At 48.0% G+C, this 17,917-nt stretch overlaps 1 protein-coding gene across 5 annotated transcripts in view; it reads right to left on the minus strand.

Annotated features, from left to right (window-relative positions):
- Positions 1-17,917, minus strand: part of PHC2 (polyhomeotic homolog 2) — a 98,304-nt gene that overhangs the window by 25,303 nt on the left and 55,084 nt on the right. For 2 of the 5 annotated variants that reach the window (XM_033113637.1, XM_033113636.1), the window contains 4 exons: positions 16,509-16,661; positions 15,042-15,354; positions 2,604-3,019; positions 2,155-2,320 (listed from right to left, as the gene is read on the minus strand). In XM_033113637.1, coding sequence (XP_032969528.1) covers positions 2,155-2,320; positions 2,604-3,019; positions 15,042-15,354; positions 16,509-16,661 — 1,048 coding nt within the window. The remainder of the gene's footprint in view (positions 1-2,154; positions 2,321-2,603; positions 3,020-15,041; positions 15,355-16,508; positions 16,662-17,917) is intronic. The other 3 variants (XM_033113639.1, XM_033113638.1, XM_033113641.1) reach the window with 2 other exon arrangements.

Here is a 17,917-nt window from a genome sequence, read left to right on the forward strand (position 1 = left end):
ATTTTTGAGAGCTTTATAAACAAGATAGAGAAAGGTGGGCAAATGTCGGTTCATTTAGGGGTTGTCGATAACAAATATTTGAACAAAGAATGTTGATTATCACCAACCTGCAGACAGGGCACGAGTCCTCAGTACGGGTCCTATTGAATATTTCTATCAGCAAATTGGCTAGACCCGAGAAAACATGCTATATAATTTATAGATGGCAAAGTTAAGCGGAAGAGTTAATATAATGAATAACAAAATTTAGATATGAAGCATTCCTGCCCCATTATGTAGTGTCTCTGTGCCTCAGTTTTCTTATCTTTAAAATGGTTCCTACTTCAGAAGGTTACTATAAGGATTAAATGAGGAAATACATGTAAAGCCTGGCAGAGAGAGTTCAGTAAATGTTAGCTATTAACTATTACTATTTTCTTGCTAGTCTGGACCTATGGGCTAAATTCATGAGATGTGGAGCCACGAGTACAATGTCCTGACGAAGGAAGGTGAGGGAGTTATACTTGGAGCCTGTCATGGTGTTGCCCTTTCTTAGCCGTGTGACCTGGAGGCTCTTCGAAATTTTCATTTCCTCCTCTGAATAACGGGGACAATTTCTCTCTCAGGGTTACTATCATGAGTAACTAAAGGAAAACTTAGAACAGTACTTGGCACATAGTAGGTGTTCAACACAGTTTAGTTCCTCCCTACCATATCATGCAGATATTGGAAATGGTCCTGCCCCTTGAAGGGCTTATAAAGCTAGCTAGGTCCAGGTGCCCTCCTATGGTGACTAGTGGCTTTTTATATTCGGAATTAATGTGCTTAATTTTGAGGATCATACTTTCAGAGAATTAATGAAAAGGTGGAAGCATGACCCGACAAGAATGACCAGAATGGAAGGAATGGAAGGTTTTGACATATGATAGGTAAAAAATGAAAAAAACTCTCAGATAATTAGTCTGGAGATTCTCATTCTCTCTCTCTCTCTCTCTCTCTCTCTCTCTCTCTCTCTCTCTCTCTCTCTCGGGAGGGAGAGGAAAGAAACATAACTGTCTACAAATACTACAGGAGATGGACTCTGTTACAATTCACAAGACAGAATCACAAACAGTGGTGGAAGTTCCAGGACAGCAGATTGGCTTAACTTGAAGAGTGGCTTTCTGATAATTAGAGAAATTCCACAATGGAATGGCCGCTTTTCAAAAATGGTGAACCCCTTATCTTGCAAGTGTGCCAAGAAAATGGAAGATCTCTTTCTTGTGTTTTACTTTTTCGAATGTTCTTTCTCCATATTATTTTTTTTTCCTTTTCCTTGATCCCGTCCTCCATTGATTAAAGGACATATATAACCGCCCTCCTTTGTCCTAAAGTAATTTTCTTCTCATTTCTCCTTCTTCAGTTTCCAAACTCTCTTTCTCTTGGCTCTCCCCACCCCCACCCCAGCACAGTCCAATGACTGGAACTGCCTTCCTGAGTTGTAGGGGGCCCATGGCTCAGAATGTCACTGAGACCTGGGCCAAGATCTGGCAGAGAGGGGAAGGAAAGCAAATGGATTGCTGCAAAGGCAGAGATACTGCTGTGACTCTCCCCTCAGGATGGAGGGACCCAGCAGAGCCTCCTGAAACCCAGGTCATGGAAAAGTCCACTTGTCATGGCACTCACATGACAGGCAGACAGATGGGGATCCTAGAGCTGAGCATTGTTGCTTCAGAGATGCTTTCCATGAGCTGAACTCACTCTGAATCGCCTTGTACTTCCCCTAGGCATTTCCCTTATTTTAATCTACGCAGCCATCTTGTCATATTTCCAATTTCAAGAACTTCTTCTCATACCAAATGAAGCAGAGAATTGAGACAACTGGAGACCTGCCTGAACTCTCAACTTGGCATATGTATATGTAGATGCATCTGACAACAATGACATGTAAGCCTTAGAGTCTGGACCTAGAACTTTCAAGTCTCCTTTTCTTGCTCTCCCCTTTTATCCTCATACTTTCCGGGTCTTTATCTTTGGTTCATCTCGTTTCCCCCTGTTTCTACCTACCCAGCTTCCTTGCTGCCTCTTTGGACAATAGTTTCCGTTCCCATTCTAGATGTCCAAGTGAAGTGCGCCAGGGGATGGCAAGCAAGGCGACTCTCTCCCCTCTCCCAAGGGCCCCACTACACTTCATACCGTGAGCTGGGGACTGCTGGATGTTAGGGCTCTTGGGTACAGGCAGGCCACCAGGCATGGCAGTGACGACGGCTTGCTGATGTGGCGACGGGCCAGACCGAGTCTCAGGCACACTCTTCTCCCCAGGTACCACTTCCTTCCAGTCATCTGGGGGGCACTGCTGTGGCTGTTAAGGGACAGGACAGAGACGATCTGCTCATGAATTGCCTTTTACATTGTGGACACGTCCCTTGTTTCCGTGGAGCTTGGGTAGAAGGCAAGGACATGAAGATTCAGCCAGCCCCAAATTAGAGAGAGGCCCCTTTTCTTTCTTGGAATACCCAGAGAGGACTTCACCACTCAGCCCACCCAGAAACACAGCCCAGTGGGGGCTGTGGGATTTCCTGAGCTGTGTACCCCACCAGCCCCTGCCCCGTTTGTGCCCTGAACCTTGGGATCGCCTTACTCACCACTGGTGAAGCAGGCTGTAGTTGTAAGATGACAGCTGAGGCATGCTGGAACCTGCGCTGAGGGGTGTGGGATAGGCCCTCGGGATATCCATTGTGAGGCCCCACGTCCGGCGTGGAAGGGTGACAATGCTGAGTGCTGCCAGGCTTGTGCAGGTTGGCAGTGGGACACTGGAGAGGCAGGGTGGACGTCACTGGGCCTAACGGCATGGCGTGGGCTTCGGGGCTGGGCTGCAGGGCCACGCTCGGAGGGACAGAGGCGAGTTGGGGGTGGGACTGGGCTTGGAGAACGGGCCGTGACTGCGGGGTCGGCTGCTGCTGCTGCGTTGCCTGTTGCTGCTGTTGGATCACAAACTGGGGCTGCAGGTGCTTTGAGGATGGCTGCGACAGGAGCTGTTGTGGCTGTAGCTGAGCATAGGCTGAAGGGGAAAAGGCCAGGTTAGGTGGCATGGCTTGACCTCATCTTCTGCTGTGTCCCCCAACTGTATCCCTCCCACATCCACATAAAGAAGGCTTCCTGAACTCAGGGTCTCTTGCTTTCATCTTTCACCTGGAGCCTGGCCTGGTCACTGCCATGACCCAACTTTCTCTCTCTCCATTTTCTTGCTTTCTTCCTATGCTGAAACATTAGGCCTTTGGCCATCCCTCAAAGCCCAATGCAAAACTCACCTCCTCTGTGAAGCCTTCCTTGATCATTCCTGCTGTGCTGAAAAACACTGGATTCTCTAGTGCACCGCATTTGCTCTCTCCTCCATGCCCTTTGCTCACTTTTCTCTATGCCTGCAATACGTGCAGCCTCCCATTGCCCAAGCCAGGTCTGTCTGTCTGGTTCTCAGTCACCCTCTGGCTCTGCCCAGGCTGGCCTCCTCCCGGAAATGCCAGTTACACACAGTGGTCCTCAGACTCTGGCAGGAGGCAGACCAGGGCTGGACCAGTTCCTTCTGTTACATACTGGGGCACCTGGGGCTCTGGGTGCTTAACCTTTCCAGACCTCAGCTTCCTCATCTAAAAATTGGAAAGAAGAATAGTTCCTGCCCAGAAAGTTGTTGTAAGGATGAAATAAGAAATAAATTATGTGAATAAAATGGGAGAAAAATGACCTAATGTGCACAGCACAGTGCCCGCACACAGTCAGGTTCCATCATTTCTAGCTACAATTAAAATTATTATTTCAGTCCTGGTTTGGGTTCTCAAAGTATCCTGCGCTTACCTTTATCATAACAACGTGTTCACAGTGGGCTATAATTGTTTCTTAGCTATCTTCCCTTCTGGATTATGAACCCCTTATGGTCAAAACTATCACACATCTCCTTCTCCAGCATCTCACGTCGTGCCTGATGTTAATGGGTGTTAAGTAAGTAAATTCATTGTCCTGGAGTGGAATTCATTTGTAGCCATTTGCTGCTAGGCTTTTCTTCTTCCATTTTAACCAGACTGACTCTTTGAGGTGAGGATTCTTATACTTTTTAGTAATCCCTTCAGCTTCTACCTCATGCCTTGTATACAGTGAGGGAGCCAAGAAATTCAGCTCAGGGATCAACTTTCCTAACACCGCTCACTCTGTCTAGTGGCATCCAGGCCAGCTTAGCATGAGGACAGCTCAGCTAAATCTGTCCTGCCTAAAAGTGGCCCTGCACAGAGACTCCCACAGCTGGAGAGCCAGCAGAGAGAAGCACCAAGGGTCACAGCAGGAAGCTCACAAATGGATTTTTACAACCAAAGGCTCTGGGCTGATGAGGATGAAGGCAAATTCTGGGTCCCGAGCTAACATTTTAAAAGGATACTGTGCTGCTTACAGGTGCAAAGTAAACAGATTTCAAACTGAGTCAAGGGAAGTCCCTTGTGGAATTTCATCCATTTACATGCAAGTTTCCAACTATCTCATCCCAGCCCAACAGGGAATCCCAAGCAGAACACCAAGAGGAACAGAAAGGAAAGGACAGAAATAAGAGGCATTAAGGAAAAATGAAGCGGTCCTTGGTGACTGACTATTGTGGGCAGAGAAAGAGGGAACATGGACGGCCCGCAGGGCTACACTGCCAGTCAATGACAGAGGAGGGAAAGCTGGATGGTGACGAGGTTTTGAGAAAAATGTGTTGGGTTTGAGGTGATGGTGGAACGTCCAAGTGGAAATTGCCAGCAGGCATTTGGTGATTATAAATTGCCCCTGACCCCAACCTAAGCCTTGCCTTCTAATTCCACGCTGAATAAGCTCATAACTTCACAACCAGGCGAATATTGTTAATCAGGCAAACTGCTGAGAAGGCACCTAAGAAATACTGAAGATGCCACGCCGTGCCGTTAGGCTCTGGCAGCCAAAAGACCTGCAGAATGATGGGCATCCTTACTGCAACTCAAGTAAAACTTTTTCTCCCTTGTTATAAAATCATGTATTCCTGGCTTGGAAACAGTCATTCTAGAGGCTGCCCATCCGACGTGAAAGCTGGAGATGGTGCAGGTCAGAGGAGCTAAGAGGACTGGTGGCATGTCCCACTACTCGCTGGCTGCGTGGCCTGAGACAGGTCCTTTGCCTTCTCAGGGCTTCAGTTTTACCTATGAAACAAGAGGTTTGGGCCAGGTGGTCACTCAAGGCTCTTCCAGCTTTACAACTCGATGGGGTGACTATCACAGGAAGATAGTTTAAAATTCTGGATTTAAATGAAGAAAGATTAATGAGGAAAAAGGTTCTAGATCTCTATAACATAAAGAGTATAGTTAGGGACAGGGGCCGGCCCGGTGGCTCAGGCGGTTGGAGCTCCATGCTCCTAACTCCTAAGGCTGCCGGTTCAATTCCCACATGGGCCAGTGGGCTCTCAAGCACAAGATTGCGGGTTCAACTCCTCGAGTCCTGCAAGGGATGGTGGGCTCTGCCCCCTGCAACTAAGATTGAACAAGGCACCTTGAGCTGAGCTGCCGCTGAGCTCCCGGATGGCTCAGTTGGTTGGAGTGCGTCCTCTCAACCACAAGGTTGCCAGTTCAACGCCCGCAAGGGATTGTGGGCTGCGCCCCCTGCAACTAGAAAACGGCAACTGGACCTGGAGCTGAGCTGCGCCCGACACAACTAAGATTGAAAGGACAACAACTTGACTTGGAAAAACAGGCCTGGAAGTACACACTGTTCCACAATAAAGTCCTGTTCCCCTTCCCTAATAAAAAAAATCTTAAAAAAAAGAGTATAGTTAGGGACAATACACATTTGTTTAGCAAGACTGGGAAAGGCAACTGCTGGCCCCCTGGCTCTCTATCCGTGCCAGGCCTCCTATCCCACTTTCTCCTCCACCATGTAAGGCTCATGGGAACCGAAGGCAATTGTTTTAGAACAAATGATGCTAGCATATGCCAAGGCTGGAAACAAAGCTCATGAAAGCTTAGGTAAGTTCATAGGTCAAAGACCCCAAGGTATTTTTGGTAGAGTATACATCCTTAACCTTTTGAGGTTAATGAAAAGCAAGTACCATGTTTTAACTCCAGCATTATGCTGGGTCGAAAGTCCTTTTATTTAAAATATTGCAATAACCTCCTAATGAGTCTTTCTGACTGCAGCTTCTTCTCTCTGTGATCCACCTTAGGATGACTGAAAATCAATCTTCCTGGTGCAGAGATCTGATCCCTGATTAGAAGCCATCAGGGGCTCTCTTTTGTCTGTGGCTGGCTGGAGCCCTGGTGTTCAAGACCTTTTTACAACATAAACTAACATTTAAATTTTATTATTTCTTTGAGCCAAGCAATCTTTACCGTTCACTGTCCCCTGGACAGAGCTTATGCCTTATCTCACACTGTCTAGAGTGTCACAAATCAATTCCTTGTCATTCTTTCCCTGCTCTTTCTCTGAGCTGCTTGGAGGTGTCTGCTTTGCACGGCCCTCAGAAATGTAGCGTTGCCAGCAGTGTGGGCTCTAGGGTCAAAATGCTGGCATTTGAATCCCCGCTCTGCCACTGACCAGCAGTGGGATGCTGGCACGGTATGTGACCTCTCTGTACCTGTGTCATCATCTTTAAAATGGGGGTAATGATGATGCCAATCTCATAGTTATTTCAGTAAATGGCGTATCTCCTTTAGTAGGCTGAATTGATGCGATTCATTTGTTTCCTCCAAAGTACGTTGCGTTTAGTAGATAGTACTGCTGAATGAATGAATGAATGAGTGAACAACAACATGGTAGAGCTCCAGCTTGTTTGTCCCATGAAACTTGTCCTCTCCAGAGCCAGGACATGGATGAGATGGGTGTAGCCCCACAGACCATTTGGGTTTCATCGGCATTCTGGTTTCTTGGAGACCCTCCTCCTGTCCCACCTCTGCTCACTACCTTCCTGCACGAATCCTCAACCCACCCTAACTGCTCTGCTCATTGTCCATGAAACATCACATCCCGTGATGTTGGGGCTTCAATTTCAGTGCTTCCATTTTCTGGAGTGCCCTCCTTCTGCTTTAGTGATCTAAGCCATAAGTTTCTTTGGCCCAGGCTCAGCTCCTGTTTTCTCCCTCTTTGCCTTAACCCTCAGGGATGGGCTTTCCCCTGAGAATTCCTGAATGGTTTTGTTTGTTTGATTCATTTGTGATGTAACGTGTACTATCTCATATATATATTTCACTGATTCTTATGCCCCCCATTTTAACATCTTCTGAGTTGGGATGCATATACAGTTGATGATGATGGTTTCATTGGCAGTGCTTTTCTTCCTTAGAGTTAAAAAAATTATGGTGAATCTTACAATCAGTGGTGTCTTAGCTTAAATTAAATGGACTACTTTCCTCCTTTTGTGGGTTTATTTCCTGTCTATCCAACCAAATGATATGGCTTTTGAGTCAAAGACATGTCTTATGTTTCTCACTTTTTTAATTAGAAGATGTGCTTTAATTTAACTGGAAGGTTTTTGTGTTTGTTTTACCTTCCACATTGTCCAACATAACACTCTACCCGTTTGTAGATGCTTAGCGAATGTCTGCTGCTGATCGTGGTAAGATCAGTGAACTCTTCTCCCTCCTGCAGCCCTCCCCGCTCGGTCTGGGTGGTGGGTGAAAGAAGGCATTTCCCATTGAGCCATGATACCAAGGAGGCCATGCCACTCTTCCCTGTAGCTAGGATGGCACATCAGTTTATGAAACATTAATGCACAGAAATCTCTCCGGACCTTTCTTCTTATTTTTTTCCTAAGGTCCAGGCGCTTCATTTCTTTCTTGCACCCATGGTGGCTCCCCCATGCCTTGCTGCTGGAAAGTTCATGGCTTCTAAGGAACAAAAGGGATCTCTCCCATAGCTTGGGAAGGCCTCATCAGCTCTTTCTGTTATGGAGCAGAGGAGGGGCTGGCCTGGGGCCTGCATGAATTAGGGCCCAGCCAAAAGGAGAGATTCCAGGCAATGGTGTGGTGCTCTAACCTTGAACTGCCTTCTTATAATGAGACAGGCTAGTTCACTGCTTCCAAAAGGCTGGTTGTTAGCAACAAGAGGATCGAGGTCCCCTAAGTGGGAGGGCTGACTCTGAGGGGGGTTACTGACATGCCCCCTTCACTGCGTCCACTGTTCACTTATCAGTAATGGATCTCTATTGGTCTCAAAGCTTTAAGTATGTAGGAAACAGCTCGCTCTTCAGGAAATGCTGGGACTCTTGTCCCAAAGTATATGGGAGCTGCAAGCCCCCCAATCCGTCCCAGTCATAGGTTGCAGGCTTGCCTTTATACTTATTTTTCTAGAAGTTGGCAATCATTGACTAGAGTTTGGAGCTACTGGAATATGGGCGAGAGGAGGATGGCTGTGAGGGAGGAATGGCATAACTTTTTACTACCTACTACTCTACAAGGTTTAGAAAGTTAAGTGAAGAGATCCTTTCAACCATTCATTCACTCAATAAACATTACTAAGCACCCACTACAGACCAAGCACTATGTTTAGTGTTGGCTAAAACATGGTCCCTAGAATAGATTACAGTTTAGTAAAAAAGACAGCTGGTAAACAGATTCTCTTAGCCTAACTTGGTAAATGTTATGATGGGAGGTAAGCAGACAATACTGAGAACACAGAAAAGGGGTTCAGCCTGGGGAGGAGAGCAGTGAAGACTTCCCAGGGGAAATGTTTAGCACGATTCAGAGTTAGGAAGGTGATAAAAGGAACAGCATGTGTGGGTAGACTTGGAGGTATAACTACCGTGGTGCCTTCAGGAACCTACAGGGCATCCTGTACAGCTGAACCCAGGGTGTCTATGGGAGAGGAACCAGAAGAGGAGGCAATTTTAGGTTGCGTCCAAATGAAGCTAGCACCCTCAGGAGGCTGCTTATCTCCAAAAGTGTCTCATCTGATGGAGCCTCAGGGAGTAACTGAGGCTGACTCTCAAGGTCAGAGTGTGATATACATAGACAAGGAAGCTCCTTTTAGGAAAACCGAAAGCCACAGCCACATAAATTTTCCATGATGCAGTCCCTGCGGGCTGAGGATTAGGAGGAATATGAGAGGGGAAGTAGAGTGAAGGGAAGTTTCCCTGTAACAGGAAACTGGGTTATAAAAACAGGGTTGCCAACTGCATTCTATGGTGGTCTACCTACGCTTTCATGTCTTTAGGGCTGCTCTGCAGGCACCTCACAAAACTACCAAATATCCTCTGTGAGCAGGATTCCTTATTAGGCAGTTTGGAGCATTAAAAAAGAAAGAAAGTACCTCACCCATGGCAGAGGGATGATAGTACAGCATAAGTAGCTGAAGGCATGGGTTTTAGAGTCAGACAGATCTGGTTTGAATCTTGGTTCTGCCAACTTTAGGCTGTGCAGTCTTAGATGAATTGCTTAACCTCTCTGAATCTTCATTTCCAGTTCTGTAAATGGTGATATATACCACATAGAGTAGTTGTTAGTATCAAATGAACTATTATGTTTAAACCACAAAGAAATTCACTGTCTTTGTTTATACCTAGTAGACGCTCAACAAATGGTAGCTAGTCTTGAAATACTACTTGCTATTTGTATGTTGCTTTGAAATCCTCAAGGCAGTTTTATAATTTGAACCTCATGTGTTCCTTATAATAAGCCTCTGAGGCAGATGGGCAGTATTCCCATTTTACAAGCAAGAACTGAGAGTAGTTTCCAAGTGACTTCTACAGTGCCGTAGGTTAAGGAAAAATCGAATGCATTTGACAGATGAGGCACGGTGGCTTGCATATAACAAATGCTCAAAAAATGCCGCCGGGCAAGTGAATAACAGAAGTCAGTAAGCACACATGAAAATGGCAAGCCTTGCAGGATTAGTGGAGACTGGTGAGACCTTTAAAAGTAATGTTGGGAAACAGACAACAAAAGGGCAGTATTATGCCAGAAGGTGGGAGGTAAAAGGTATGTGACAGGTCAAGTAAGTCACAAAGGGGTCGGAGTGGGGGAGAAGAGGCAGGGGATCTGTGTGAGGAAGCCATGAGCAATTCGAGGGGTTCAACGGGCAATGTGGAGAGTGTCCTGAAGGCTCCCATTGAGTCGGTCAGTCTATCAGAAGCCATTAACGGTGCTATTTATTGCGTCTCTCCTATGGACTAGGCAGTGCAAAGTAGGAACTGGTATTTCCTGAAAAAGTAGGAAATAAGGACACAGTGAAGGGTTTCTAAATGAGAAAGAAATAATGTTTCTGAGTTAGATGATTCTAGCAGTTGTGAGCAGCACAACCTGGCGATCAGTTAAGCCTCTGTCCTGAGCCTACTTGTGCCGGTTACCTTTGCGGGCCATCTCATTCATCTTTGCAGTGTGGTAAATACAACGATCTTTGTTTTACAAAGAAATTGATGTTTACAGAGATTAAGTAACTTGATGATAGTCATAAAACTAGAAAGTGACAAAGCTGGGGTCTGAAACCGGGTCTAACTCAGAAGCCTATGCTTTTCCCGTTATAACACTCTGCTTCTCTGGTGAAGGAAAATGAAGCCAAAATAAGGCTGAGATTGTGAGCCTGGGGTACAGGAATACCCCACGAATGTGGGCAGCGGTCAGGAAGTAGGAAAGGGGACTTTTCCGTAGAGGAAGACTTCTGGGTTTTTGTTTTTATGAATTGTCCAAATTTTAAACATGTCTATGCAGGTGGGATGATATCCAACTGGGAATATCCTAAAGACAGGTGGCCATCTAGGGGGGAGGAGGTGAGGACAGCGATGGATGCCTATGGAGAAGTCATCTGCGGAAAGGTGGTAGGGGTCTGACACGTAAGAACAGACAAGCTTCCTCTGGGGGATAAGTAAGTGTTGGAATGAAACACAAGGGGGATATGGCTGAAGGTCTTTTGGGCATTTGACAACTAATGGCAGTGGGGTAGGGAAAAGGAAGGAGGAGCAGGTCCCACCTACATGAACAGATGGTCACACGCACACATGGCCTCTCTGGATGTGGGTGCTTCCCAGTGCCAGCTGAGATAATCCTCCTTCTGTTCAGTTCTTGAAACTTACTCATTTTTTTCAAGGTGCAACTCAAATTTCCACAACCCCTACTGGCATTTAAACTTGTTCATCTCTGTAACTCCCATGTGGTTGGCATTATGTGTGGTACGTAATAGGTGCTAAATGAATATTTGTCGAGTTGAACAATTAAAGAGAGAAAAACTGTTTGTGGATGACAGTTATTCTTTCTAAGCCATATCTTCTTCATTTGTGAGATGGAATAATCATTGTTAGGATTAAATGAGATATGTAGGTAAGGCATTTAGTACAGTGCCTGCAATATGGTTGTTCACTAACTGGTAATTACTATTATTAGCTGTCAGTAACCATGGAAGTAATATACACTCGCATAATAGAAGTCTAGGGTGAAGAATTTCAGGAAAGAAGAACGCTCGGCGGTTCCAAGACCTTTTGTGTATCAAGTCAACGCTCTCTCTCTCCTTTTCTCTCTCTCTCTCTCTCTCTCTCTCTGGCTCTCCTTTTCTCTCTCTCTCTCTGCCCCCCCCACACACACATGCATGCGTACACACCCTTGGTGACGGATAGTATTAAGCAAAATATCAAACTGCTCCACTGATAGATACCCTGTGGAGGTTTTTCCCTAATATAAGGAGGAGATTCTTAGGAATCTAAATTTGGTCCTACAGTGGATGGTTGAAATGACTTTCACGGCTGGTTGCATGATTCTAACATCAAAATTGTTAGATAACAGGCCCACGTGCATGTTTTGATTTTTCCTGGATTCTCTAAGTAAAAGTGTCTACCCCCACAGTTTGGCAGCTGCTTTGGGAGGGGAATATAGTGCCCAAGATCCCTGGAACCAGCAAGCCCGCCTCCCATTGTGAAGCCTATGGCAGACAGAAACCACCACTCCCCGACACAAACCCCCTCTGGGATCAAACAAAGCTGCTGTGTGGCAGGCCTTCCCAACTGAGAATTCTCTCTCCTCCAGGAGACCCGCGGAGAGATGAGGAGACAGAACAAAGACCTGCATCTGCGGCACAATTGTGTGAAAAGGGCCCAGGATTTTCAATGACCAGAAAGTTCACTTTTATCACAGCATCTTTCTCCCGGTCAGCAACTTTCTCCTCACCTTTGGGCCTGAGTGTGCACCCCAGGCCTCGAATGGATCCACTAGAATGAGAACTCCAACCACCGAGCCTCCTATCGGGAGCTGTGGCCAGCTCCGTCAGGACTCAGCTTCCCAGGCGGCCAGGCCCATGGGACCTTGCTGCCTGCCTCTCCTCTGCCCTCCGTTGTTCAGTCCCTTGTCACTGAGAAGCCCAACCTCTTAGGCTCTGCTCTCCGCCCCTTACTCCCCTCCCCCACCAACCAACCCACCCTTTTTTCAGGGCATAAGGGACCTTTTCTATTTGCAGAGCCTAAAGAAGCTGGTTGCCAAGGTGACAGGAGCAAGAACAGCAGGGAGCTTGCCATGGGGGAGGGGCTTTGCCCCCAAACAGCTGTCAGTGGGAGCAGTCCCAGCTGGGACTAGAGCATTTGCCTGCTCTGTGAGGACACAGCCCTCAGGAGAGCAGATTCCCTTCTGCTGTATTCCCCCCAAAACCCCCCCTTCCCCACCGCAAGTCTCCACTGGTTACTTTCCCTGGGGGCAACCGGCCAGCCAGCTCAAAAAATGCTCCAATAACAAACAAAAAAAGTGCCCCCCCAACGCATGCGCACACGCTCTGACCGCTCAGTCCATTTACAGTGGGTTGGTTGGTTGGGCAGGAAGCCAGGAGTTACCTCTGCCTGGGGAACTGGGGAGCCCAGGGCAGGTGCTGCTCCAGGCTGCTCCCCATCAGGCAGTGAGGGTTATTACAGTCTTTTTTCTTTTTTTGTTTCAGAGGCCCTGAGAGAATCTGCAGCACCCTAAACCTCCCACTGCCTTCCATTTGGGAGGTGGTGGGGTGGGGAGTGGAACCATAGGGTTTACTGAGAGGAAGGGGTGGGAGAAGAAAGGAAGAATAGAAGGGGATGAAGGGAAGTAAGAAAAAATGCAAAGCCCACTGATTTGTGTCTCTGGGGAGAGGGTCTTTGTGGTCTGCAACTCACAGCTGCTCCATAGAAATTTCTATGGAACCACTGGTCTTTGTACTGTGTATAGCCACATACTATTAGTTCCAGGCCACACCTGGTGCCCTGGACTCCAGCCTGTAACTCACCGGTGCTCACGTTTTCCAGGCTCAAGAGAAGAGAGCTCTCTACTAGACCCTGTAGACCCCAGAACAATCTTAGAACCATCAGACTCTTTGAGCTTCGTTTGGGTCAGGAATAAGAAAGGCCTAGGAAGCCCCAAATTACTGTAAGAACTGAGAGAGGCAAGTATGGCTTGGTGATAAAGAGCCAGGATCGGACTCAGCCAGACATGCAACTGATTCTCATTCTGCTGTCGGGGTTGTAGGTTGAATGAGAAGGTAGAAGAAATGCTAACTTGGGGTCTTTGCTCTAGTCCACGCTGCCGACAACTCACTGTAAGAACCCCAGTCTTTACCCTTCTGAGCCTCAGTTTCTTTCTCCACAAAAGGAAGAGGCTGGACTAATCTCTGGAGAAAGCAGTGCCAGAGAGGGAAAGACACCTGGAGCCACAGAGCAGTGAGATCTCTGCAGGGCGGTGCCTTCCTCAGCAATGTAGTGACTACTGGGAGGCAGAGACGCACCCTTTGTCCTTGAAACCTCAAAAAGGCGAATGAAGGACTTTAATTCAGATTCTTCCCAGTTCACTGTCATAACACTCGACTTGCGCTTTCGTCTGTCTGTCTGTCTTGAATACCTTCGCCCATTTGTCTATTGAGAGTAAACTATTCACACCTGAAGACTCATGTGCCATCCTTTGGAGGGGCAGCACCTCTGACCCATCCTGCCTGGCGCTGAGAGGACCATCTGTCCTCACACTTACTTCATACTTCCTCCTATAATAGAATTTATGAAACCGAATGGATTTGCTTATATATCTGGCTCCCTCCTTTTGACTGTGCACTCTAGGTAAGGAATCATATTTTCACCATCTTGGCTAATCTAGAAATAAGCATCTAGTAGGTTTTCAGGAAAAAAAAATAGAGTGGATGGTCCGGATGAAGACAGAGGATCAGTGGTTGTCTTACGGGTGTGACCAGGGTGATTCTTCTCTCTTTAGTGCAAAGCCGTGTGGTCCACCACTATATTTATGTCTGGGCTATCACAGCTTGGTCTTGTTCTTTAGACTGATAAGTCAGCCTTCTAGGGCTCTTGGCAGATTTTCTCATTAAAGATGGCCTACAAGAGGCAGTTCTGGGAGAGTTTTAGCAGACAGGGAAAGGAGTCTGGCCCCAGGGAATACTGATTCATCACCTTCAGAGAACTTGCCTCACAAGTAACCAGCTGGATTTTTTCTTTTTTATCTGCTAGATTTATTCTCACGTGTTACCCTCAGAGCAGCCTTTCCTGGCTCCTCTCCCCAAGGCCAGCTAGTGCCTTGTGTTCCTATGGCACTCAGAGCTCACATATATTATAGCACGTGTCACACTATACCCGCATTTGTACTCATCAGTCTCTCCAGACTGTGCCCTCCTTGGAGGGCAGGCCCCAGTCTTATTTATCTTGGCATAACCAAAACTGTCAAGTATTAGTCAACAAATGTGTGTTGAACGATGAGAAAATAAACTTCCCACTTCCTCATCTCCCTGTGTGGTTCTTACGTGCCTCTGGCTAAGCCCTTATCCCTTTCGCTGACTCTTGGAGAATTTCAAAGTAGCCCCCCTGCCAATGTCCACTCATTCAAAGTGAAGAGCTATGATTGTGTAACTCTGAGATCCACCATTTTGCCCACTGTGAAGAAGGACTCATTTATTCCAACTGATGTGGCTTCTTTCTTTAAAGCTAGACTAGAAGCATGAAACAGAATCAGGCGCTGATGAACACCTCAAGGTTGGAAGAGGGGAGAGACACACACATACGGCTAGCATCTTAGCATGTCCACGGGGGAAAAAAGTTTGAAAGTTTTTCCTGCCCCACAGTCCTTCTGAGTTTTCTGGGATAGGATCCTTCTTCCTGGAGCCCTTACCTGGTGCAATGAGGGGGTGGGTAGCCACAGCAGGCACCATCCGGCTGAGCCCAGCCCGGCCCTCCACGCTCCCTGGCACACTGCTGTTGCCATCTCCTTTCTTGAGTGGCTCCATCACACTGTCAGTTATGCCGGGCTTGGCACCTGCGGGGGAACCCTGAGCAGTGTTTCTGCCTTGTGATGGGGTAGGCAGAGGCTGGCTACCACCTGGCGTGGGTTTCAGGGCCAAGCTGGGCTGGACAGGCTGAGTGGGGGTAGAGCCCGAGGCTGCTGCAGCTGGTGTCTGCTGTGTTCGGAGGGTCAAGTTCTGTACCTGGAAAAGAGGGATCTATAAGAGCCCAGAGAATGTGGCTAGGAGCAATGCCAACACACAACTAAGATAGGGAAGGAGTTAGGGATGGATCCAGGAATGGCTGAACAGGATGGTTGTACAATCAAAGAGAAAGAGAGAGAGAATGAGTTAGGGGCTGAAAGAGAAACCAACAGCAGCTAGAGTTTCTAAAGGACACAAGAACGAGTGCTAGTGATTGGATCCATCAGCAGAAGAAATTGAAACCTAACAAGGGGAGACTGCCCAGGCTGGGGCAGTTTGGGCAGGAAGGCTGGCTCCCTCCGCCTTCTGTTACCTCCCCTCGCCCCCCAAACTGTCAGGATGGGATGCATACCCCTTAGAAAGAATAAGAATTTCCAGATACAACAGGACATGGGGCTTCCCATACTGGAAAAGGCCGGGGCAAATGTGAAAGTTAATTGACCAGCAAGGCCACCAAGCAAAGGATTAGCTTGTTCTCAGAATCAAGTTTACAAGGGTTTGGGCCGCTTGTTCAACCTGGTCCCTGGTGCCCTCTGCTGGACACACAGAGGCTGTGCCAGGCTCGCATCTGACAAATCCTGGAATCTTCCTACCAAATGCTCTCCCTGTGGTCCCTGTTCTGTAGCTGGGGAGGGGTAGATGGGGGTGAGAACGTGTTCCTCTCCCAGGCTGTCCTCAGACTCTTTACAGACACTGCAGTCTCTGTGCGCTCACAGCAAAAGGCAGAGACCTAGGACTCATCTTTGCTCCCTCTTCCATGGCATTTTCCCTGATTCCTAGAGGTGCTAGCGTGTGCAACCAGAGTGGGATTTTCCACTTAAAAAGCAACAGCAGCAGAAGTTACCCTAGGGAGGCTGTAAGGCAGCAGTGACTACCCATTCACTCCTGGCAGTCATGCTTACCTCAGCATGCTACTCTCTGACTCCTGACCTATGTGAGGGAACAGAGTGAAGAGTGGCTGAGGTCTTCCCAACGGGGAATGAAAAAGCAAGCCTGGGAGCACCGGGCAGTCCTGTCTCCTACCTGCTTTCCTACAAGATCCCAGCCTTTCCAAAGATTTAAAGCTCCACCAGGGCTTGGGCCCATACCCAGTGTCAGTACCCCTTTAGGGGGGTGCCCACCCCCCTGCCCTCCCACAAGCATGGAATCCTCACCTGGGCGGGGGTGGGGGGCCGGGCGGGGGAGCCAGTGCCGAGCTCAGGCTGCACAGTAGCGACGGTGGCCGTGGGCGTGAAGATGAGCTGAGGGGACAAAGGAACAGTGCCGCCTAGGCTCCTAGCTACCTGCACCAGGTTACCTGGCTGGGCCTGGAATCACAGGAAACGAGGCGCCTTTTACCTGCCCCATGTGGGCTCAGCCACAGGACAGAACAGTTTAGCCAGGGAGCAGATATGGGGAAATAGGGAGGCAAGAAAGGGAAGGAATCCAAGGGGATCACCTGAAAATCTCAAGAGGCTCGTGGCGTCCTTACCCAGGCTGAGCCGTGAAGGGGTGCTGGGGCAGAGCCACTGTGGGACTGCACCCCAGTCAGGTTTACTGCAGAAGCCTCTGTGAGGAGCTCATCCTCGAGGGCACCTACATTCACAGGACACTCTATAATCACTCTCTCCACAGCATCCTGGGGAGCAAGGAGCCTGGACTGGGACAGGTGCCCTACGACCATTGTGAAAGTCTAAGCCATTCCTGTGTCCAGGTCGGGGTCAGAACAGGACTCAACTCCAGAAAGGTCATTTGGTCATTTTTCAGTCAAATTTAGATTCGTGTGTGTGTGTGTGTGTGTGTGTGTGTGTGTGTGTGTGTGTGTGTAGAGACAACAATGGTAGAGGAAGCAGAGCACCTAGAGCTGTACTCGTGTCTGCATCTCCTTCCACAGGGTGCAGGCTACACAATGGTCTCTGCATGACACTTCCACCCCTGCAGGTCCAGCTTGGTGTCACTGTGGACATGCTGGTGTCTGAGTGACGTACCTACGCTAGCTCCTCTGTGCGTGTATGTCCTGCTTTGGGGAGGGAGGCAGACAGGCTTCGGGACTCCAGTTGGGGCAGTTGAGTAGGACGAAAGAATGAGCAAACTGAAGACAAAGGAGGGTTTGCGTGGTGTCACAATGAGGCGTAGAAGTCTAGTCTATACTGTCTGTCTAGAGGCTAGTCCCTGGAAGTGGAGCTGTATCTCAAACAATGAACTCAGATTCAGGAATGGAAGTGCTGGAGCAAGACCAGAAAAGCTCCAGGTGTCAAATTCTGGCCACAGGAGCAAAGGGAAGGGTAGGACTCTACTGTCGTCAGGATAGTGTGTCAAAGAGCTCCAGGGAGAAATCTCCAGGATGGGAGATAAGAGCTTGGACTCACAGTGATCCAAGCCCAGCATCTAGAGCCAGATGTTACTGCCTCCTAGGGCCCATGCTGCTATTTTCCAGAAAATTCTTCTAACTCTTAGGAAACTGTTAGGTTCCTAAGGATCTGTGTACCCCTTAGGGACAGGGATAAAGGGGAGAGTCTAGGTGTGCATGTCCAGGGCCGGTGCCGTTCTGAGTCCATTTGGCCCACACGAGCCCATCTGATTA

This window comes from Rhinolophus ferrumequinum, chromosome 9 (genome assembly GCF_004115265.2).
Source record: "Rhinolophus ferrumequinum isolate MPI-CBG mRhiFer1 chromosome 9, mRhiFer1_v1.p, whole genome shotgun sequence".
In the NCBI taxonomy this organism is placed as follows: Eukaryota; Metazoa; Chordata; class Mammalia; order Chiroptera; family Rhinolophidae; genus Rhinolophus; species Rhinolophus ferrumequinum.